This window comes from Heterocephalus glaber, unplaced genomic scaffold (genome assembly GCF_053883595.1).
Source record: "Heterocephalus glaber isolate CG9 unplaced genomic scaffold, H.glaber_assembly_v1.0 deba00001472, whole genome shotgun sequence".
NCBI classification, from domain to species: domain Eukaryota; kingdom Metazoa; phylum Chordata; class Mammalia; order Rodentia; family Bathyergidae; genus Heterocephalus; species Heterocephalus glaber.
In genome coordinates, this window is record NW_028258315.1 from 90942469 (window position 1) to 90966895 (window position 24427).

General features: G+C 41.6%; 1 protein-coding gene across 12 annotated transcripts in view; it reads right to left on the bottom strand.

Annotated features, from left to right (window-relative positions):
* Positions 1 to 24427, bottom strand: part of Cacna1d (calcium voltage-gated channel subunit alpha1 D) — a 342473-nt gene that overhangs the window by 121002 nt on the left and 197044 nt on the right. For 8 of the 12 annotated variants that reach the window (XM_087181506.1, XM_087181511.1, XM_021244012.2 and 5 more), the window contains 4 exons: positions 23904 to 24046; positions 19902 to 20054; positions 19166 to 19362; positions 11881 to 11984 (listed from right to left, as the gene is read on the bottom strand). In XM_087181506.1, coding sequence (XP_087037632.1) covers positions 11881 to 11984; positions 19166 to 19362; positions 19902 to 20054; positions 23904 to 24046 — 597 coding nt within the window. Of the gene's footprint in view, positions 1 to 11880; positions 11985 to 12555; positions 12660 to 19165; positions 19363 to 19901; positions 20055 to 23903; positions 24047 to 24427 lie in introns of all 12 variants that reach the window. The other 4 variants (XM_087181505.1, XM_087181512.1, XM_021244013.2 and 1 more) reach the window with 1 other exon arrangement.

Sequence of the window (24427 nt, forward strand, 5' to 3'; positions counted from 1 at the left end):
CAATGGTGAACCAACCTTATATTTCTGGCATAAGCCCCAATTAGTCATGAGACAGTATTCATATTGCTAGATTCACTTTGCTAATATTTAATGTGAGGACTGTACCTATATTGATGAAAGATACTGCTCTTTTATTATTATATCTTTGTAGGTTTTGGTATTGAGATTATTTTGGCCTTGTAAGTTGGGCAAGATTCCTTCCTCCTCTATTATCTGAACAAATATTTTCTTAGGAATAGTATAATTTCTAAATTGATAGAATTCAATCTAGACCTCTGGTTTTCTTTGGGAAAAAGTTATTGAGTTCCACCTTAAATGCAAATATAGGGGTCATCAGACTTTAAATTTCTTTAGTATGCTGTACTTTTCAAAAATGTATCCATATCTCTTGAGTTGCTGAATTTACTGTCATAAAATTGTTTAGTATCTACAATTTTTGTGGTGCTACCTCTTCTACTATTGATAATCTACTCTTCTTTCCTTTTTAGTCTTTCATCAGTTTATCAATTTTATTAAATTTAGCAAAAAGCCCATTTGTGGTTTTACATTTATGATTTATGTTCTGTTGTGTTTTATTTATTTTATTGTGTCTATTTTTTGTCTTGGTCTTATTTGCTCTTTTTTTTCTAGATTGCTAGAAAGACAGGTCATACAATTTAAACCTTCTTCCTTATTGATATAAAGTTCCCTCTAAACACTATTTCAGATGAATCATAGAAACCCTTGAGATGTACTTCATTTTTAAAATATTGACTAATTTTTCTGATAATGTTTTGAGTTATAAGACAGATTAATTTACATTTGGAAGATTTTCTCGATAAGTTGTTTCTGATTTCTATTTAAAATTTATTCGAATAAGAAAAATGTTACTTTGTAAGGTTTCAATTTTTTTGAGATTTAGTGAGACTTTTTATGGTCCAGATATGATTCATTTTGGTGAATATTCCATGTCTTCTAAAAAGAATATGTACTCTGCAGTTTTAGGACACAGTGTTCCGCAAATATCAATTAAGTCAAGTTAGTTGATCATTATTAACCTATGTGAATACAAGTTAGATATTATCTACATCCCCTTGCTCTATCAATTATTGAAAGGGGCTTGTAAAAATTTTCAGCTCTGATTGTGGACTTACCAATTTTTCCACTTACTTTTGCCAGTTTTGGCTCTAAGTACAAACAAATTTAGTTATCATTGTGTCTTGATAAACTGACCCTTTTATGATTACGAAATGTATCTCTGACATTTTGAAATGTTCCTTGAAGTACACTTTGTGTGGTATTAATATAGTTACCTCATTCTTATTTTGAATCTGTGACACATATTTATAGCCACTTACATTTGTATTCAATCTGACAATATCTATTAACTAAAATAATGTGAGAATTTCATTTAATGCAATTATTGATATGGCTGTGTTTATATCTATCTTGCTCCTTGTTTTCTGTTTGTATCATATGTTCCTTGTTCCTTTTTTCTTTCTTGATTTTTGATAATTGATAACTACTTAGTAATCCATTTTAACTCTTCTTTTGCCTTTTAGTATTATTTTGCTTTATTTTTTAACCATTGTTCTGGGGTTTATAATATGCATCCTTAAGTTACTATGTCTATTGTGAATTTATGTATTATCTAAAATACATACAAGAATTTTAAAATAATAAAGCTCCAATCCCTTCTAATTTTTGTGAGTCTACTGACCTATAGTTTATTTCACCCTGATGCTATTGTTACTTTAACTGTCTCTTAAAGAAATGAGAAAAGGCTTTTTATTGTCAGGTTTGCCATTTTTGGTGTGTGCCCCCTGCTCACTAGCAGGCTAGGGACTGAGCCCCAGAGCTTCCCTCGGGATGAGCAACCTTGCACCACTGAGGTTCACCCTTAGCTCCCCCAAGACAGGGTCTTGCCAAGTTGCCCAGGCTGGCCTTGAACTTGTGATGCTCCGGTCTCAGCCTCCAAGTAGCTGAGATTACAGGTATGCACCACCACAGCTTGGTGCTCATTTTTAAAGTGCAAATTCTTGTTTGTATCTGAAATCATTTTATTGTAGCCCAAAGAATGTCTGTTAACATTTCTCATAGTATAGATTTATTGGTAGCCAATTTTCTTGGCTTTCATCGGAAAGTTTCTTTACTTCATCTCAATTTTGGGAGGATATTTGTTTTTAATGGGATGTTTATTTTTAATTATTTTTCAGCTCTTTAAAAATATTCCATTTTCTTGTGGCTTGCATTATTTGTGAAAATCACTCAACAGATATTATCCTATTCTAGTAGGTAAAAAGGCTTTTCCAGCCTCAATTCTTTTAAAATATTCTCTATCTTTTAGTTTCAGCAATTTGAATTTGATGTGCTTAAGAGTGGTCCTCTTTAAGCTTGTACTGCTTGACATTTATTACACTTCTTGAATATGTAAATTTGCAACATTTTCAGCTATTTTTCTTTAGAAAATTTTTTCTTCCCTTTTCCAATTTCACATTGAACAGATTGCTTTTTACACCACTATATGTTCACTGATCTTTTTCCTGCAGCGTCCAATCTATTTTTTTTTTTTCAGATACTGCAGTGTTTGTATTTCTCTACTGAGATTTACTATCTGTTCCTTTACTATATGCATCTTTTTGCTTCAGTTCGTCAGAGAGTTCATAGTACAGTGTTCTCAAAGTCTTTGGCTGCTAATTACTACATTTCTGTCATCTCTTGATGTGTTTCTATTTTCTTCCATTGATTATGGATATTTTTACATCTTGTAATTTTTGATCATAAGAGGAAACATTTGGGAATCATCTGGATTTTTTTATCTTCCTTTAATGGGCATTACATTTTTGTTTGGCCAAGTGTTTCATTTATTCATCATTTGGCCTGATCCTTTTGAAACTCGTTTTTAAGACTTCTGGGACAGATCTAGAGCAGCCTTATGAAAGTAACCTCTTGCCAAGGTCTGGCTTTTCTGAAGTCTCAAGTGATTGCCCCATGTATTCATCAAGGTCAATCTGGTCAGAACTCAGTCTTATAAGATTTCTAGTAGCTTTTTTCTGCCAAGCCTCAGTGAGTATTACCTGGCACATAAACAGTTTAGCATATGATTTAAGAGGACCTCTATTCACATTTTTGGAGCCTTTCTCTCAGCATGTCTCTCTGTTACTCTGTCCTAAAAATTCCAGCTGTCTTAGCACCCTGAACTATGTTCTTTGCCTCTTCAGCAAGTAGACCGACATCCTCTGGTGAGCTCTGTCTCTCTCTGCCACAGTTCTAAAAGAGTCTCCAGGCAAACAGCCAGGAGACTGGTGCTTATCTCATGTGTTTTCCTTCTCTTATGGATCTCAATCGTGTGCTGCCTATTTCCATGTTCTAAAGACAGTTTCCACACACTTTTTGTCCTGTTTGATAGCTGTTTGTGGTGAAAGGTCCAGTTTGGTACTATTAGTATGTTGTGGCCGAAAGTACATTATAAGAGCCTTACTCTGTCTGTCCATATTCTTTCTTTTATCTATTCAGTCTATTCATACTACTACAGCCACAGTAATTTTTATATCGAAATATTACCAACATTTTATAAAGAAAATGTTAAAATATTCACAAAAGTAGAAAAATCATACAATAACCACCCATATGCTTACCACCTAGATTCCACAATCAATATCTGCTATATTTTTAAAATCACCTATCCATGCATCCCTCTATCCAGCCACCAATTTATCTTTTCACTATTTTAAGGTAAGTTGAAGACGTAGCTATAATTTTTATAAAATGCAAATTTCAATCATATTACTTCCTGCTTAAAATTCATCAGTGGATTCCCTACCCTTCGAGCTAAGGACCAAACTCTGTGGCATGGTCTACAAGGACCTACGTGATCTGGGCTCTGTTGGCAAATTTCTTTCCTTGTTTCTCGTTCTCCTTCCTCCTGGCACCCTACCGCCCTAGTTTTTTTAGTTCCTCCCAAGTCCTCTGCTTCTTCCTATTGTAGGCCTTTGCATGGCAGGCATCAAAAAGTATTAGCTAAGTGAATGGATAAATCATTCTTTTAAAGAAATTTAATACATAGAAGAAAGTAGCAAAATTTTCTGCCTCTTATTCTGCCTTCCAACCAGGTGGGGTTCAGAAGTATTTAAGGGTCATCCCAAACACTGCCTCTAGGCCAAGTACAGTTATCTCACTCCAGAGAGCTGAGGATGAAGTCATTCAGAAAGCCCTGCAAAGACAGAATGCACAACTTTCCAGTGTTTTTCTACAGCAAATCTAAATTTTCATAACACTGTGGATTCATATCTTCCTAAGATTCTCAAAGATACGTCTCTGAATCATATGGGTTTTTTTCAGATAAAAATATCTTTTTTTAAATAAAGAAATGAGCCATGGATTTAGCTCACTGGTTCTGTCGCCTGCCTTTCAAGCACAAGGTCCCAAGTTTGATCCCCGGCACAGAAAGAAAGGAAGAAGGAAGGAAGGAAAGAAGGAAGGAAGGAAGGATGGGAGGAAGGGAGGGAGGGAGGGAGGGAAAGGGAAAGGGAAAGGGAAGGGAAGGAAGGAAAGGAAGGAAAGGAAGGAAAGGAAGGAAGGAAGGGGAGAGGAGTGGAGAGGAGAAGAAAGGAAAGGAAAGGAAAGGAAAGGAAAGAAGGTGGGCTATTTTTAAGGGTTTACAATCAAGAACTCATTTCACATCTCTCTCCGGGTGCAGTCATCTCAAAAGGCAGGCGATGCTAACGGTGCCCCCTCCCGTGGTGGGACCTGTGAACGCTGTCTCATACAGGCTGGACGGTACTTACACCGGGATGCACACCTTTGCTGAAAAATTAAAATGGAAATCCCGGGAAGGACTAATTCCATATATGATAGACATACTGGTCATTGTATACCGAGCTGCCCTGAAATACCACTATTTGATCTCTGAAAACATTTACTAGCCTATAAAAGAGTATTACACAGAAGAAAAAAACTGGCATAAAGTTGACAGTAGCATCTTAGAGGCAGTTTTCAACATGTTTCCTACAAAAAGTCAAATTATTAAACTCATAAACATCCTTTTCACTGTAGAAGTAATGGCAACTGTTAATGTCAGAGACTGAATAGGGAACACAGGAAAATTATGGCTTTAATTTCAACTATTAAGGTCCCAACAGCTTTCCAAAGAGCTGGGTCTGTGCTTGAAAGCAGAGTAATAAATTCTCTTCCCATAGGACTTGAGATCAACAGACTCAACAGTCAGCTCTGCAACACTGTTGCCCTCAACAACCTTTTCCCTCTTCTTAAACTGCACAGCCACACATCAGTGTGTGCAGGTGGAGGGAAATCTGCTGACAGTCTACTTAGCACATAGCTTGCTATGGGCAGGATGGATACCCAAGAGGGCACATGTGGCCAGAGGTGCCTCCTGGGTCCCCTGAGGTCTTTGTTATGTGCTATCAAAAAGAGCATGGTCAGAACAGATGATAGCCACAGCTGACAAGTGAGAGTGTGCCACTCAGTCTACTGCTAGTGCCTGGCTGCTGCCCACTGCTGTTGCCAGGGAAACAGACGTCAGCTTGATGGAAACAAGGATCAGCGAAAACTTTCACTTACCTCGTTTCCACTGATCCCGACAGCCATTTCTATGGAAACAGTAGCTGCGAGTCAGCGGCAAAGAGGTTACCACTCACTTGCTAACATCAGGTGTGGCTACCAGCCTGTGTGCTTCAGATGCCATGGTACCAGTGGCACCAGGATCCTTCTGTCAGCTATCCCTGACAGCTTCCTGCAACAAGAAAGCTCAGTGTTCAAAAGTATATATTCGTGTTTACTTTGGTTCTTTCCTAAAAAAAAAAAAAAAAGGAAATTTAGCATTCTTCCATTTAAAGTCAAACTGGAGCTTAATTTCTTGTTCTACCACAGCAAATCCACATGAGGTCACTTAATAATTTTGGCTTTTTCCAACACCCTAATCTCGGCATTAGGCCCCTTTGCAACATCACTTCAAAGTTCAAGAAAAGTGATACAGAGCTATGTGGAGAAACCTTTTGAACAGACAGCATAGTGAAATCAAAGGCAAATCTAGCTAGCTGTAGGGAAGTATTTCGCTATAAATGCTCATTAAAGGTGCCTTTGGCATTCCACATCCCGATCCCTACTAATTACACATAGGAAAAACAAATTTTTAAAAGTATAAAAGCTGTCTTACAAAGAGTACTCCACTGTTTCTTTGTTTTTAGACTAGACTTCTATGTGCCTTATAAAATATTTAGCAGACGTTCTCTGTTGGCCTAGCTACGGAGTTCTCATTACCTCAGTACATCTCTACTCGTTAATATGCTAGTGAAAACTCACACTGAGGGCTTGGTTATTCTGTGCCCTCAACAATGTCCTTTCAATTTTGTTAAGGAATTCGACTGCTTTTCTGAGATACAAACATGTCGTTAGTGCGCACATGGGAGGAAATTGTTATTCATTTTCTACCAGCACTAATCCCAGTCAGAAAAAAATGTGTAAGAATGCCTATTCCTGGAAGGTATGCCTCCATTTAGAAAATATTCACAAGTGATAAAACTACCACACTAATATTCAAGAAGAATCGGAGATTGCATGGCCCATAATGGCGTGAACATAAATGGACCAGGGTACAAATTATGATGCCCCAAACCCGATTCCAGTCTATAAAATTCTGATATAATTCAGAATACAACATAATTCCGTCCACAGTCCCACAAGTGCTCCTACTACCCTCCTTCTTCGGTCTATACCACAAGCTTTTGTTTTAGGAAGCCCAAGGTTTCATAATGTAGCCATGCCTGAGTCTTTGTCTAGGCCCTTGGTATTTGATGTATCCAAAATGGATTGGAGAAGTGATACTCAGCTTAGCCTTAGTGGGCAGGGACTGGGGGCATGATGACTATTAGGGACAGTGTTTGATCTGGGATGGCAAAAATATCCTAAGTTTGACTGTGGCTGTCTGTACAACTCTGTCAATGTGCTGGGGTCTACTGAATCTGACATTTCAAGTTTGTAAATTGTGTAGTATACAGATTTTTGGTTTAATAAAGTTGTTTTATTTTTAAAAAAAGAAATGAAACTCAGAAAGAAGAACTGGTCTGAAAATTGCCCTTGCTTTTCTATAATGCTTCACTTCATCCATTTTCCCTGAAAACACTAAAGTTAAGCAAATCTCCAGTAATATAGAACTGGATTGTAATTTTTAATGATGCCTGTGACCTAGAACACACAAAAAAGACAAATTAACTTAAAGCTGAATGAGCCTGAATTTATAGACATGACCTGGGTTTACATTCAGTTTTATGTCATAAAAGCTAGTTTATTAAGAACATTTATCATCAAACAACATAAGAGGCCTGTTTCAGAAAGCACATAAAATGTTTTCATAAGACATTGACAAAAGTTTTGAATTCATAGATGAATTATAAATTATTTTAATCTATTTCTTAAAGCAGGCCCAAGAGACGGCTTATGTAGTAATATCCTTTAGTAATTATCACCTCATGTCATTTACGCACACTTATGTAATAAAGCATGGGGGCTAGGGATATAGCTCAGTGGTACAACACTTGCCTAACATGCATGAGACAGTGGGAAACAAAGAACTTGTATTTCTCACTAATGCACATGTATCTTGACCAATTACTATTAATAAGTTTGAAAGGGCTGAAGTGCTTAGATTCTTCATTTGCATATATACTCTTACTGGGGCCATCATAACAACAATGACCAAGCACTCTACATTCTTCAGCTCATCAAGCCCTAAGGTTGGTACTGTTACAGCTCAATTTTACAGATGAGGAAAGGAAGGCTCAAAGATGGAGGTATTTCCAAACTCACAACTGCTAAAACATAGAGCAAAGACATAGTCCTGGTTATCGGACTTCTAAAGCCAGTTATGCTTAACCACTATGTTACAGAGATGCCATTTCCTTACATTTATGTTTAAAAATACCCCTTGTGAAATATAACTTTATAGCAATGATTTAGATCTGCATAATACTTTATAGTAGATACAGAACATCTACACCTCCCATGGCCACCTCTTGAGTGGCAGGCTACAATATCAATATGTGTATAAAGCATATTCCTCTTGGCCATTTCCTGGAGAATCCAGAAAGTGCGACATCTCAGAATTTCCAAAGACCCTCTTCAATTGTTTCCACTTCACCCAAGGAGGGGAACAGAGAAAGATGTATGATTTAAGATAAGGGCATAATAAATGAGTAACATTCTTTATGTGTTTGTATTTTCTTAAAGCAATTCTACACCCCTTAGCTGATTTAAAACCACTCTGTGAGGAAGAGGGCAAGACAGGTTTATTCCTGGTTCAGGGATGAGGAGACTGAGGCTCAGGGGAGCTAAATGAGTCCCTGAATGAACGGGAACCCTGGCAGGACAGGGCCCAGCTCTTCACCCACGTGGGGCACCTGAGTAATATCTAAGGAGCCCAGGGATCCTCCCTTTTGGAAGCTCAGCCATCACCACCCCAGGAGTGGTCAGTGGCAAGTGGGTCCTGAAGTGGAGAAGCAAGCACGTCACCAGTCTTCCCACTGCCCATAAACCCTGTTCCACCCCTGGGAATCCAGCACTGACTGTCCAGGGATAAGGGGCTGAAATGCCAATGTGCTCTCTTGTGCCTGAGTACTAAGGAAAACCTCAAAAGAGACAGACTCTAAATGAACAGTTTTAAAAGTAAAAAATCATCAAAGTTCTAAAAAATCCAGCATGAGAAGATGAGACACACATAATTTGTCTGGACTGAAGACTTAAAGGAGATACCCTTTCCACTCTCTTGGTCATAACTGGATTGTCTCAAAGACAACTTCATCTTTACGGGCAACACTAGTTACAGACACCCTCAGCTCCTCCCACAGAGCACTATCATTAAGACGGGGGAGAAAAAGACAGGGAGCTTTTCTATGCTCATACTTGGCTACCCAGGGCACACAGTTCACAAACTTGATACTCACCTTGAGGAAAAAAAGTTCTGTTAGAAAACCAAAGATTTTTCCTGAGCATCAGTTTTACAATGCCTTAAAAATATATAATACCGAACCAGCTGTGTAGATTAAAGTCAGTACAAGAATACAATAGGATGGCATGGCCACATGGAAAAGGAAGGTACCAAAGAGCATAAACAAATGCTTTAAAAATGGTTAACAGACTGAGACACACAGCATCATCTAACATTTCTTCATTAGAAGACAACAGCGTGCATGGTCATAACTGGAGTGTCTGAGATGAGAGTCTTTTAATTCAGTTCTTTTGGAATTACATTCGTGTTGGTCTGATAGTCCCTTAGGGGCTAAACAGCACAAATTATCTTCCTTTTGACATTTAAGTCCTGGTTTTGTAACACCTCTACTGTTCCCTTAAAAAACTGTGAAGGAAGGATCTGAAGATGAAAATAAAAATTTTTAATTTGCCTGACTGACAAAAAATACAAACAAAAAAGCCAAAGGTGCGTGGTTGGGTAGAAAACTACAGGGAATTGTCAGAAGCAGAAACATGCCAGCACCTTATCCAGTTTCCCCTGCTAGAACCTGCTCCTCTTTGGAGGTGCATCTCACAGAGGCCCCAGGTCTGTACTTGCCGCACTGTGCTGCTTACACCCGTCTCACTGCTAGCCAACAAAGGCTGGAGAACCAGGCCTCTGCCCGTGTCTCAGCCATCTTGGCGCCTCTGGCCTCTGGCCCAGAGCCCTGCCTCAACAGAAACTCAGGAAATGCTGGCCAAATCAGCCAACAAGGCTGAGAGCCTCTGCTTCACTGACACGGTTCTGACTTCACCCAAGGCGCCTGTCAGCATTTCCTATCGAAGTTCCTACCTTTCTTTGCAGGGAGTAGAGCAGTGTGTAGCCCCCGGAAGTCTGGGCACAGTGTGGACCGACAGTTAAAACTGCTGGGAAGTCTTGTGTTCCCCATTTTAAATTTATGTATCATTTGCATTCTACTTAATAGGTTTTTTGCTGTAAAAATAATAATGTTTTTGAAAACTTTATTTTTTCCTCAAGATACATTTCAGAAAACTGGGTGCTCCATGAGGATGTGTGCTTTTTTTTAAACCACCTAGCTGTGGGTGCCTAAGGGACTGCATGTTGAACTCCCATTATTATAGTGGGGAGCCACTCTCGTCTTTTCTGGTGTGTGTGTGTGTGTTTTTAAAAGCATCTCATGATTTGGCTCTGACCTCCCCCTCATTATGCTGGGGCAATGGTTCTTGCCCAGGGAAGCTAAAAGATAAGGCATGTCACCAGCCATGTTAAAATTAGTGGTTTCCATGGCCTCTGTCAGTTTAGTTGGGTTTAGGAGACATGGGGCGCCAAGGAATTCACAACAGAACTGCTGTTAACCTTGTATGGGCAGCTCCTATGGCAAAGCTTCTCCGGGGATAAATGCCACTCTCACTGTCCCAACTCTAACCTCAGGCCACAGAGGCTCATTAGGAGGAAGGTCTTTTAAGGTTTGCAGTGAGAGAACATGACCTGCAGAAGGAAGCTTGGGCAGGGGAGGGGGAACGCTGTTGCCGCCTCCCGCCCTGCTGCCAACACCAGCCCAGTCCCAGCCCCGACTCCTCATGTTGGATGGAGGTGGGAAGGAGTGCTGGTTCCTGAGCCGTTCCTAAATAGTGGGCCCACCCGACAGTGTGCAGCCTTTGTGTGGAACTGACCAGACTCAATCACGGGGATTCACAATGCATATCCCTGGAAACGGGAGGGCAGGTTTGATGGAAGGTGAAGAAAGGAAGCCAAGACAGGTACCTCAGTTCTACTTTCTGCTCTGTAAAAGGCAGTGCTTCAAAAATAAAAGGAAATGCTACTGAGGTCTCTTCACTAACTCGACATATATGAAGACATCACTTCCCAGAGATATAGCCTCAGGAAGAGCAGAGAGAGCCAGTGAGCAGTAGATAAACTGGAATCAAGTCTGCTGACATTATTTCCCAAGGGAGCCTGTGCTTGGCGCAGAGACAAAGGCCAGGCGAGCGTCGTGGATGCCCCCAGGCGCTCCCCAGCACCACTACACCACCACAGCTGTGTGCTGAAACTGCCTCTCAGCCCAGACAGCCCCCCGCTGACTCCTTTCTCTGGGGTGGGTGCTCCCCTTTCTCGGGTGCCTCGGGCATGGTGAGACGCAGAGCTGCCCAAAGGGGCTCCAGATGGCATCTCCAACCACCTGCGACACAAGGCGCCCAAGGTATCTGCTGGACCCTCTGCCTGGGCAGTCAGTCTGGGAACTAGGTGGTAAGCAAAATGCATTTCCACAAGGGTGAGTGAAGGCAAGGACTAGGATAAGGCCATAAGCATGCATGTTCAAAAGCTGATCAGCATTCTGCACTAAAGGTTCTACAAGGTATGATTTAGTAAGGTCTGAAATAGAGGGACAATTCTCACAATGATAGCAGTAGAAAACCAAGCTAATAAAAGATCCTAATCTGAGGAAGTAAGGCTCTGAAACTTTTCAGTATGTATGTGGTAATCTAGGTTTATTTTTCCTTCGCAACAAAATCTGAAACACTGGGAAGTATTTATAATGTCCTGAGCATGACAAAGGGGCCAGGTTATGTACTAATGGAAAGAGACCACCCCCACCCCACCCCCGGAGATAAAGGCCCCTTCCTGGGGGAGACCAAGACTGGCGAGCCTTTTACTTACTTGTGATCCACCTCTACGCATTCCATACTAGTGCTTCTGGGAAACATTTTCATTAACAGTGTTGGGCAAACATCGGAAACACAGAAATCTCACAGACAAATACAGGCAGACAGAATCACAGTTCAATCCAAAAGCAACACACCAAGGGGACATCAGAGTCCAAAGGCATGCAGAAAGCCATCAGAGAGCAGCTGGGAGACACGCAGAGCTGCCCCACACGTGGCAGCAGGAGAATATGCAACATGGATCCAACTGCTTACCCACTAAGGACACCAAGAACCAGGTTAAGGACGAAAAATGAGCCAAGGATGATCAGACTAACAAAATACACCCATGGCCATTCCCATCCTATCGCATCATTTACCTGTAAAATGTAAGGAGATCAGTTATCAGTTATCCATTTACCAAAGAGCAGAGCCCCAGCTGCAGCTGCCAGACCACTCAGCGCCTTGGCTGAAGGCTTAGTGCTCCTAGGACAGGAACTGGGCTTAGGTCCTTCCATTTGTTTTCTCTTCAAACAAGGGCAGATGCTGTTGTTCAAATCTACAAATAGAGCCTGCTAAAATTTGGCCCAGATCGGGTCATTTGGCTATCGTTTTGTACCAATGAACATGCATTAAATTTGGATTCAGACCACGGAAACAATTATAAATGTATCTCATTTTAGGACAGACAAAAGGGCAAGCAGTGAAAACTATTTAAATCCCAAGCAACAATGCTGATTAATTTCGGGTCAATAATCATTCTATAGCTTTCTTTCACGAAGGCTGGTGAGGTTCCAGGAAACTGGTTTGGGAAACCTCAGCAGAAAAGAAAGCATCTCAAAGCAGACATAAAGCACTTGGCACTCACTCCACAGCCCCCTTTAGCAAAGCCTGTGTGGTCTTGGCAACTGTCCTCAGGACTCTGCTTTCAAGATGAAAGAGTATGCTTACCCGCTCAATACACCAAGTACAAGATTTAGTACGAAAAATGACCCAAAGATGACGAGACTGACAAAATACACCCAGGGCAATTCAAATCCCATAGCATCATTCATCTGCAAGAAATAAGATGGTCTCATAGGAGTGGGCTAATAGGAGAATCTAATAAGGAGAGAGGGTCACATTAGAGAAAGCATTCTACAGATGTCATTAACATTTACACAGACTGAAATCAGACAACAGCAGCCAATGTGTATTCACTGCATATTCCCAGCACACATATGTGCCTGGGTGCACACTCACATACACTCACACTCACACACACATACACACTTGGAGCTATTGAGGCTTTCAGATCAATTAATGGCAGATCATGGCCCCAGGTAGGGAGATCAGCTGGAATTTTGCTCTTCTCACAGGGAACTGCCTTGATAGGTAATTTTCAGAAAAGGTTTTGGTAGAGGATAAAACTAGTGCTTAGCTGGAATCTATTTTCTGCTCTGCCTAAGTTGTAGTACTAACTCTGCTTTAAAAATTTGTCATGGTGGAAAAGTCTTAATTATAAAGACAAACTTGTAACATTTGACTCTATATACTCTCTTTTTAATCTCCTAAAATAATAACCTTCTACTGGAAACCAATCTGTCCAAGAAAACCTAACCCATTTTAAGTCTGGATTCTCTGCAATCAGTGAGTAATGCGCAACTAAATGAACACAAAGAAGAAAACATTTCCTAGATCAACTAGCTGACACATACATATTTAGGGGTGTTTTGGGGAAAGAGATTTCTTGTTCCCATGCCTACAAAAGGACCCTGGCTTTGACCTGGCCAAGCCCTCCTCTGAGACACGAGCTCAAGCTGTGAGCTGACTGAGAGTAGAGGTCAGAGAGGGCTCAGCCAGAAGAACCCTGTGGTCCTACTTCTGGACAGGCTCAGGCTGCACATTCAGACATGGCCTCCGTGTCAGCCCCTCCTCGGGGAGATTTTGTAGTTAGCAGCCTTTATGGCGGGACAAACAGGTGCTTTAAGAGTCACAGCTGGATGGAACTTTCCAGTAGCATAGGTCAGCATTACATTGGGCAAACACCTCTCTGAGGAAGGAGGTGTGTTAAGGATCAAAGAGCACACAGAACAGATGACCCCATGCCTGACCCTGCTAGGATATCCAGAATTCTCAGCCAATAAATAATCTGAGCACATCCTTCACTCTTCCCTTACAGGTGCAAGCCCTTCGGGTTTTAAGTGTGTGCCTTCCTGCACATTATCTGGCTCCAGTTTTTAGCTTTACAGAACAGGCTTCATGCATTTCACAATATTTGCCTCATTCAGAAGCCAAATAGGAAAAGAGAACATTAAAAAAAATTACCTAACATCTGTTGTTGAAGTCTACAGAGAGGGCATTAAATCCCTTATGAAACACCTGTTTGGCCACATGAAAATTGATGTGCCTAATAGAACTCATATCAGTCTGCACATCTTACATCGGCAATTAGAGTAATGAATGAGCCAGGGCCGTGGTTGCAATTGTTGATCTAATTAAGTTGGATAAACTGATTTCAGCAGGAAGGCAGAAGGTAATTCTTCCAAAGCAACTATACCACTAAACTTATTTTAAAACCCATGTGTAGAGAACAAACAGGCTGCCTGGTGTAGCCGGCAGAGCTCAGATTCAGGTCAACACCTGCAACACAGACCTCTCGGGGCCTGTTTGCCTCCACGTTGGAGGGAAGGTGCATGTAGCAGGGGAGAAAGTGTCATCAAGAAGAGGGGAGGATGTACAAGCGGGGCTCCCATTATGAAACCTCACTCTTCCACAACTCTGGCAGTCAGGGAACTGGGCCATCTGCTTCACCAATCCTTTTCAGAATTCAGCCTGGTTTTCCAGAACATGACTCTACGGTAGTAACAGCTGTCTTCTGCACTTGGGAGGGAAATTTTTCTTTAAAGAAATTTAACTTCTTGGGAGTAGGTACTCAGCAGATTTTCATTTGTTCAAGTAAGAAGTATCACCTGGAATGACAGCTGAGGGAAAGCTGGAGCTAAATAAAAGCCATGGAGGGACTCTAAATTTCTCTGCCAGAAGGCAGCTAAGAGACAAAACTTAAGCTCTAAGGGCCTGTCTTTGTCCCGACTAAGCCTCCTCACACAAGCCCCCTTTCAGATCCAAGGATCTCTCAGGCTTACCTTATACATAGGGAAAAATCAGAACTGCCAAGCTGTTCCCAAAAATACACACATGAAGATAGAAAACCTGCTTGGGATTTGTCTAAACGGTCTTTATCAACAATGGAGAAATCCGCTGAAGATCTTCAATTTAGGTTAATTTTTTAAATATTTTATATCAAAGTTGTCATGGGTGTCACCTACTACCCAAGAAATTATTTTCTATTTAGTTTCACTTCACTCTCACTTTCAAGGCTGAAATGCATATTTACATCTCAATTTTAAAGCCCTTATGGCTTTTTGGCTTTTTCTTTTGAAAAAGAAAACCACTGGAAGACTTGGTACCCTGCTTGCAGCTCCCCAGAGCATGGCACCTGAGAAAGGCAAACCCTTGGCTGATGACCTAGAGAGGAACTTCCCAGGTGCCTTGAATGGAGACTGTCCCTGACTTTGCATACTTCCCGGTAGGGACACCCGGCACCTCCTCAGGTGTGTGCACCACTGAGGAAAGAGCTTGGTGCTCAGGCAAGGGGCCACAAATAACTTGGATAAATAGCTTTTTCCTAACTAACACTTTTAATCTTCTACATTTAAAAACATTTCTTTTGAACCATGTGAAGGAAAAACACACACAAAGGAAAAATATACATTGTGTTTGCTAATTCTGCATCTTGTAGACAAGGAAATGAAAGCCAAGAGATGTTCTGTGACCTGCCCAGGGGCACACAGCTAGCCTTATCCAGCTTTAACACTCTGTTCCTTCACTTCACCCTACTGTCTATGGGCAACAAATACGTGTGAGCCAAAGGACTTTACTTAGGTTTATGGACTTCCCTCTATAAAACAGCTCTACAATAATTCTTTTCCATGAGAAGGTAAAGATCCCATTCCCCACACATCAAAATAGTTCTGCTTTACATACGCCTTTGTGCATAGGGGACCCACTTTCCTTCTCAAGGTCCTGCCAGCCATTTGCCGGGCACTCTTGAGAATTAGGGCATAAATGAGCTTGAGAACACTGACTGAATATAAACTTGGCTAGATTCAAAACAATCCCCCAGAAAGAATTTGTCCACCATATGTAAACACCTAAAGGACTAAGAAATGTGCTGGCAATCAATATTTAAAACTGGATTGCCTTAGCACGCTGGGAGGCTAATTAGAGCCCAGCCTGGGCAACTCACTGAGACTCTGGTTCAAAATTTAAATTAAAAAAAAAAAAAAGGAATAGGGATGTAGCTCAGTGAAAAGCCCTAAGTCCAATCCCAGTACCAATCGATCAAGCAGTAAATAGGATTTCCTTTATCTCCCAAGATTTTCCTTTATGCTGTAGTTGTGGATAAAAATTGATATTCAGACATGGCCCATCTACACTAATGAAACAATGGGCTTGATACACTTGAAGGATGGCAACAGTTCCTTGTATTTGTTGAGCTCCTGCTTTGTGCCGTGCTCCGTGCTGGACAGGGATGTTCCGTTCTGGGACACAGCTGTGTGGCATCCAGCTGACTGTGGGCCATAAATATTAGAAAGGCTTGATTTCTTGGCTCCTTCCTATTTATATAATGAGTTAATAAATGTAATCAACCAGTAATTAAAAGTAATTCTGGTACATTTCAGAGAGTGAGATCTTAGAGAAGACTCCAGAGGACATTGCTTAGCTGCCCTCTAGTGTTCTAGAAGAATTTGCAAACAGCTGACAAGTGGAAGAATGCCAAAGAGTGAGCCCTGGGTTCCACTTTAGACCAAACTGTGATCCACTGGCCAAATCTGGCTTTCCACCTGCTTTTATATAGCTTTCAAGCTAAAGACAGCTTTTACACTCTTAAACGGTTGGGGGAAAAAGACTTCCTGACATATGAAATTCAAATGTAAGGGACCCTAAATGAATTCTGGTTGGAACAGAGCAACACTCGTTCATGTATGTATGTGTATGGCTGAGTGGAACACCTGTGTCAGGGACCACATGACCTGTGAAGCCAAGTTCAGTTACTATTTGGCTTCTTACTAAAAGGTTTGCAGATCCCTGCTCAGAGGGAGGATCACATCACTCGCTGGAGGGCCCGGGAGACATCCAGTGCTCTCTCTGCAACCCACTGCTTGCATCTTTAAGACCCCAGCTCCTCTATACAGAGATACAGACTGGAGTAGTGTTTATGAATTATTGGAGCTGCTTTATTGGAATAAAGATCCTATGTAATTCATAGAGAATGTAATTATATTGTCAAATTATTAACGAGGTGACTGTCATACTAACAATGAAGATTATAATTATATCATCCTAGGTGATACTTAAAAGTTCTCAAGAAAGCCAGGTGAAACTTTGGTTTTGAGTGCATGGAGTTTTCTCTCTCTTTTAATCACACACTTCCAGAGTTTCCACTGCTTGACAACAGGACAACTGCTGTGAGAGAATCAATGTGCAGAAATATAACATAAAGTATAAAATTGCCTATTAGTCAAGGCATGTTGGATCAGCAGTTGACAATTTACCATGACAACAGAGAGAAAACAAAGCCGAGAAGAGTCGCAGGTTTTACTTTTTAAAAAATCAAACTATTATTTTCTGTATGATTTGCGGGGGGAAGGATGGGTTTGGGCTATCTGGGTGTTTGGTTTTTTTCTTTTTATTTATCAGAAACTTCAAGGGAAGCCTGGGGTTGAGGCCTCACTCTGACAGGAGTTGTGATACAGGAGGTAAGAGTAAAAATGCATGCTATGTAAAACTTCACCTAATCTGAGGGCCCTGTCCCTGGCTGTCTCAGCCCATCCAATATAATATCCCTGCTCTCCATGAGAAGGCATTGGGTTCTGAATGTAATTAACTAATATGCACACTCAAACAGACACATACATGCAAACAGTCCTTCAACAAGCATAAAAAGGAAGGCGAGAAGGAGCAACAAGATAAAACATATTGGTGATGCTTTAACCTTATCAAACTAGGCTAACACTTTGGGCACTAAAGATAAAAACATACCTTCTTTGCCTGACACTGAGCATGCAGTCATACCCTAGTATCTGCAGGGAGTTGGTTCCTAGAACCCCTCTCCTTGAATAGCAAAATCCACAGACACTCAAGTTCCTTATATAAATGACACAGTATTTGCATATGAGCTCCACTATCCTCTCGCATACTTTAAATCATCTCTTATTCTTTTAATTCCCAATACAATGTGAATGCTGTATAAATAGTACACTGTATTGTTTAGGGAATGATAAAAAAAAATAAGTCTGTACGTGTTCCGTACAGATGTGATTTTTCTACTCTGAATGCCGTAGGCTATGTGAAGACATGTGGAACTCACAGATGAGGACCCCTTTGATATGGAGGACCAACGGTATGGCAACTTCTAGTCTTGTGAGCATAGTGTTCACCCGAGAAGGGAAATGGAGTCTATGTTCAATCATTATATTATCTGAAGCTAACAGATTAATACAAAGTCCTGTGAAATTTAGAATTTAGAAACTATCAGAAGCTTTTTAATCTATGGCCTTCAACTAAAACCTGTAAATTCAAGAAGCACGTTACTACTGATTTCTTTTTAACAACTTATTATTGGAATCCTAGTTAACCCCATTTGGACTTCGATTTAGGTTCAAAACCTACATATCAGCTATTTTTTTCCATCGACTTTTGTACCACAGAAAATAATCTCTACACTTCTGTGAGCTTTCAAAATTTTCCCCAGGGAAATAAATGGCTGCTATACAACTACTGTGCGTTACTTATAGCAACTCTTCTGACCCCGACAGGAACAAAAGGACTCAGACTTTAGTAATCAGAAGTGTCCAATTGTTGGATTGGTTGAATAGCCGTGGCCGTTTGATATGCCTTTTCTACCTCCTCTGCCAGAGTTCTGGAGCTCCAAGGAGAAAGGAAGAAGGCTAAGGGCTTGTGCTGGGCTGATGTATAGTAATGTAAAACGATATAAAAGGAAAATATTATAATAGTGGAAAAGCTCATGTTGGCTAAGGTTGTACTGAGCTATAGAAAGCATGACAGGGACCCAAATTATGTCCCCCATCTCCCTTTAGGACCTAGTGGAATAACGTGTCTTTTTGTATAAAAGGTCAGTTTCAGCCTGTGGAAGTCCAGGGGCTTCTTCAACTTGGAAATGACCCTCTGGCTCTCAGAGTAAAATCAGGACAGCCCTGGTCTTCCTGGAGTTCCTCCAAGGAGGACTACAGGGCACAGCCAGTAACAATTCCCCAGGCAGCAGTGGGGAAGGGAGGACTAAAAGACTAGGAGCCAACAATATGCAGCAACCTTCTAAGCCTGAAACATACACTCTGAGGGAGGCAGGGGGTCATCAAGTGAAGACAGAGCCCATTTCTTTTCCCGAAGAACTAGCTGTCAGGGTTTCTTTTTGGCCAACTCTTCAATGGCTTTCAGTATGGAATAATCTTTATCCAAGGGAAGAACATGCCAAAAACTCTTTTCTCAAGCTGCTTACCCAGTACAGCACATCCGTCCAGCCCTCCATGGTGATACACTGAAACACAGTGAGCATGGCAAAGGCAAAGTTATCAAAGTTGGTGATGCCTCCGTTTGGGCCAACCCAGCCACTCCTACATTCTGTGCCATTGGCAGTACACTGGCGTCCATTCCCTGAGAACGCACATGGAGCTGGGTCCTCTTCAGCTACGATATCTGCGAACAGAAGAAGAGGCTGGGCCACTCGGGAGAGGAACAACAGGTCACCTAAGCTAGCTGAAGCCCACGGCCCTTGGTCCAAGCAGAAAACACCTCACCTCCCACCTATGCCATCTGAGAATCCAAGCTGCCATTCAAGGCCCACCTCGAACACTTCCTCCTGAGTGGAATCTGCCATTTCCTCCAGTCATACCCCATTGCTCTCTGCTCTGCACTCATTCTAACAGTGCCTTCCCCAAGCTCATATAACACAGTGTCATTGGTCTGCCTCATGAAGGGCCCCCATCTTGTTCACTAGGACGTGTTACATAGGAAATCAGGATGGACAAGGAGAGGTTACATTCTAATTTATTCTGCATACCACTCACACTAAGAACTATTTCAGTAAACTTGCTGGTATACAGGCATTTGGCATTTTTTTCTTCCTAGTTTTTTTTTTTGTTTTTTTTTTTTAAAGATTTTTCCTAAACTTTCTAGAAAAATTGTTCTTGAAAAGCTAAACAATTTTAAAGTTAGTTACCATGTTCATTACTCACCTGAGTCAGCAAAAAAACATGTTTTGTGCATTTTTCCAATAAAAAGTTCCAATCCTATAATAGCATAGATTATGATTACAAATAATACCAAAAGGGCTATGTGAAGGAGGGGAACCATGGCTTTTATAATGGAGTTCAGGACAACTTGTAAACCTAGGGAAGAGAAAAATAAGTCTGTGAGTCAGGAAGACACTTCAAATGAGAAATATATGACTCCGAATGTGCTAGCTCTATTTATGACATACAGTAGTAAGACTCAAAGAGATATTTCAAAGGAGTTGATATTAAACCTGATGTGAGATGAGCTAAAAAGAAACCTTAAATATCATCTAATCAAACTGGCTTACCAAAAAGAGAAACTAAACCCAGACAGAGGCTAAAGTCAAAGTCATCCATTGACTCATTTAAGTATTTTTTCTCATTAACCAAACCCCTTGACCATGTACAGTTGCACAACACAAGGATTAGGGCTCTGGGCAATATGAAGATGCATTACATAAAGTGCTTGTCTCAAAGAAGTTATATTCTAGAAGGAAACCAAGAATTTAACGCAAATATCTCTACCTTCAGGTAGCACACAGATGGTATATAAGTAAAACTGGTTACACTAAAGAGGGATGAAAACTGGGTGAGGAAAGATGATGCTACATCAGCTTCCCTACTGGTAGGCAGGGCCAAAAGGCTGAGGGGATAGATGGGCTTCCACAGGTAGGGATGAAGAGTCCCCAGCATCAAGAGCACAGGAGCAAGAGAGCAGAATGTGAGTTTGGGATAACCTGTGATGGGTGTCATATAGTGAAAAAGAATATCAGGAAAAGGAAGCAGATTGCAGCCACATCATGCTGGGTTTTGAATTTGGGTTATAGAACCAGACTTTATAGGCTATCAGCAAAAGGCAGCTACTGTAGAAAAATGAACAGGATGGCCATAGGTAAGGCAAGCAAAGTAGCAGTTCAAGAGTGCTGAGGCTCCCCAGGCTGGTGAGAGTGAGGACCAGGACGAAGCCAGAACTCAACAACTGATGGGATTATTAAGAAGATGAGCACTCAAATTATCTGAGTGAGGGTAACAGGGCCAAATCCCAGTGCTTTGAACAAAAATGAGTGCTTCAAAGGGAGGTTCTTTCAGAATGAGGCCAGTGGACAGGGAGAGTTGAGAGGTTAGAGCAACTTCAAAGCTGTGGAATTTGAATGCCTGACAGAATGTTAAAGAGTAAGTACCCTACAACTACAGTGTGGGCTAGGGAGGCAAGAGAACTAACTAGTCAAAGCCAGGGTGCAGGAGGAGAGACCCTAACTGCACTCCTACCCCTGTGCTGCTTAGCATGGAAGAGGCAGGGCACAGGTCAGGGAGGATTAGGACCACTTCAGGCTCGGCAAGACTCGGTCTTTCTATGCTCCATTACAACTAAAATGCCAGCAGGGCTGCCTTTAAATGTTTAAATGGTTTCTTTTGGAGAAAAAAATGTACCAATAGGATAACTTTCAATATTATTTTGCTTCATAAAAGGAGTGAATGGAGAGGGAAAGGGTAAACAGTGACTTGAATCTATTTGGACAGGTTTATTTGTTTTTTGGTGGTTTTTTTGGAGATGAAGATGGGCTATCCAAAATCATCCAGCAATTAGCTCTTAAATTCTAGTGCAGTGATCCATATGCCTAATGAACATTTTTATGTTTAACGTAACTGCTGTAGTTCAGATTGGTCAAACTGATGAGATAATAAAGTTGTATCTTGCTGTGAACATGCATACTTACATCACAGTTGGCCCCTCTGGACATAACATGTACAGCAGATATCACAGAACTGTCATCGAGGAGGATGGAAAGGAAGGCAAAGAGCACACGGTGGGAATCAGGGGGCTTGGGCTGGTTCTGTGCAGCTGCCCACCAAAACTTGCAAAGTCACTGCCTTTCAAGAGGCCTCAGTTTGCTCATCTCAGAGAAGGTGCAGACAGACCAGGGGATCTTTAGGATTCTTTACCTTTGTGATGCTCTTTCTTGGACTCTGATAAACATTTACCAGCTAACTGAATATGGGTGGTCAAGAACTCCACTAATGTATGAATTACCTCATTTGGAAATAGAGTTGCCTTTCACTGAATGATAACTCCTCCCTACACACACGCACAAATTATGCCTTATAAAACAGTCCAAAATACCTTTAGAAGGGAGTAGACAATTCTTAGATAAGTATAAATAGTTAAATAGTCCTGGCAACTTTCCGTGACTTCTCGCAATGCAGAAGAAACCACCTGGCCACAACTGCCAACCGGCACTAGAAAGAGCATGGCCTAAAGCGCCGATTACTTCCCCCAAAATGCAAATGGGTTTTATGAAAGGACTGAGTTTCCCACCCAAACAGTTAAAATCTGGGCTTAAAAGTCGTCACACAAGACTCAGACCTCCATTTCTCCCTGCTGACCTGTGGGGGAATGAGATGTGGATTTCTACCAACTTCTCGGAGAAAGGAAGAAACACAGTTCAAACTGATTCTCCAGAGAATCTAGGAGCACTGCTGCAGTCATCACCTGAGCAGCCGACACGGTTCTACGCCAGTTCTGAAGTTTTCACTAGTAGGACACTCTCATGCAAGCAGGGGCCGCAGCCCTATAGGTATGCACACAGCACATACCACGAGCAGGCACGCCTATCGTTTGCTCTTTGGGGGAAAAGGCTGTTGTATTCCTTTGAAATTAGATTAAGCTATAATAACTAAATCCGAAAGAAGATCTTTGCTCACTGAACTTCTCATTTAATCATCTTTCACTCAACAAAGTCAGTCATTTCCAAGGTATTTCTATTTTTCTCAATTGCTTTCCAGACAGTTCTGTGGTTTTGACTTCTGCTGATCTTTTTCAATGAAAATAAATGAACCATCTGCAAAAACAAGTACACATGAAACGCCACTTCCTATATTTTAAAATGTTAAATTTGTAAGTAGGTTGTGTGAGTGTGTGTGTTTCCGGGAGGATCGTTGGTGTCTTTGGAGTGCCCACAAGTTTAATGAAATTTCATGAAGAACTTCTGGAAAGGCCAAAAAAAAATTGTGATCTTCTGATGGCTTTATGACTTATAGACAACAGGCACATCCTGCATTAGTCCTAGATCCTTGTTTCAGCTCTGAGTAGGCAACCACCTAGGAAAGATGTTAGGACTTCTGCCCTCTGACGTCCCCAACACAGGGCGTCCTATGTAGGAACAGAGCCTTCTTATGGAAGCATAAGAACCAAGTAGGAGACAGACACAGCATCTGTTCCAACTCGGGTGTCACTCAATCTAGCTGGAGGTCTGAGACAGAAACAAAGTAGGGCTGGCACTGACTGGTACCATAGGCCTAATGCGAAACAACTGAGAGACTCCTCTGTGTTCCACATACTGTGCTAAGGGTCTACCTTCATTCTTCCATTAGATTCTCACAATCACCTACAAGGCAGGTACTGCTGTGCCATGTATACACGAGTGAGGAAGCTGAAGCACTTATCCCTTCCCCTAGGGCTGGACAGGAAGCATGCCTAATAGTAGAGGAACTTCTCAACATTCCCAGAAGTCTAGGTGCCTGTTACTCCCCGCTCTGAAAACAGGCCACGAACTGAACCCTCCAACACTCTCCTGTGCATCATCTACCACTTTCAGAGTGGCAGGCCTGGAAGCAGGAAAACCACAACAGACTGGTGTCAGAGAAGAAAACTAGACTGGAATCAGGAAGCCCGAACCCAAGGTCTGCTGCCATCACCACCCACCTCTCTGCAAGAGAAAGTTCTTCTACTATCTCAGAGTGACAATAATCACCACCTGCCCCCTTTCGGTGCTGTCCTGGAGATCCGAAGTGACAGTGTAAGCCAAAGCACTCTGCCCACTGTGAAGGCCTGCACGGTCGGCTGCTGGGCCACTGACAGCTGCACAGCAACTCACCTCAGAGAACTCTGTTTCCTTATCCCAAGACCCACCCAGGAGAAAAAGATCAGCTCACTCCTGCCTCTAGGAAACAAAAAGTGCTTACTGGGCACTCCTGATACTAGTCGAAGTGGTCGTAACACTCGAAAGGCACGGAGGGCTTTGACATCAAAGCCTCCTGATTTGCCACTAGAGTGGTTCCCGCCTTCTGTTTCTTTGGTTAATTGTTCCAAAATTACACTAAACAATCTGAAAGAAAAAGAGAAAGAAATGTTAGAGTCTGCCACCCAGGGAAGCAAAACAGGATGATAGTAGTTATTTTTGAACAAGGGCTAATTCTGTAAGGCTGCAGTCTAAATAGAAAGAAGGCAAAGCAAAGGCAAGGACCCACTATGAGATCTGAGCCTGATCCCTCTGTCTAACATGATGTGAGATGTAAGACAGGCGCTAATCTCATCTATTTTCATGCCAATGAAGCAGCCAGGAGCAGGGTACTCCCCCCCAGGCAAGGACTCACCAGGACAGGGACACAGTGAGGATCAGTGGTGCTGCCCCCAACTGAGATGAGAACAATGACCTCAGTGGTTACCATTTCTGAGCAGCCACCATGTATGAACACTGAGCACTGAG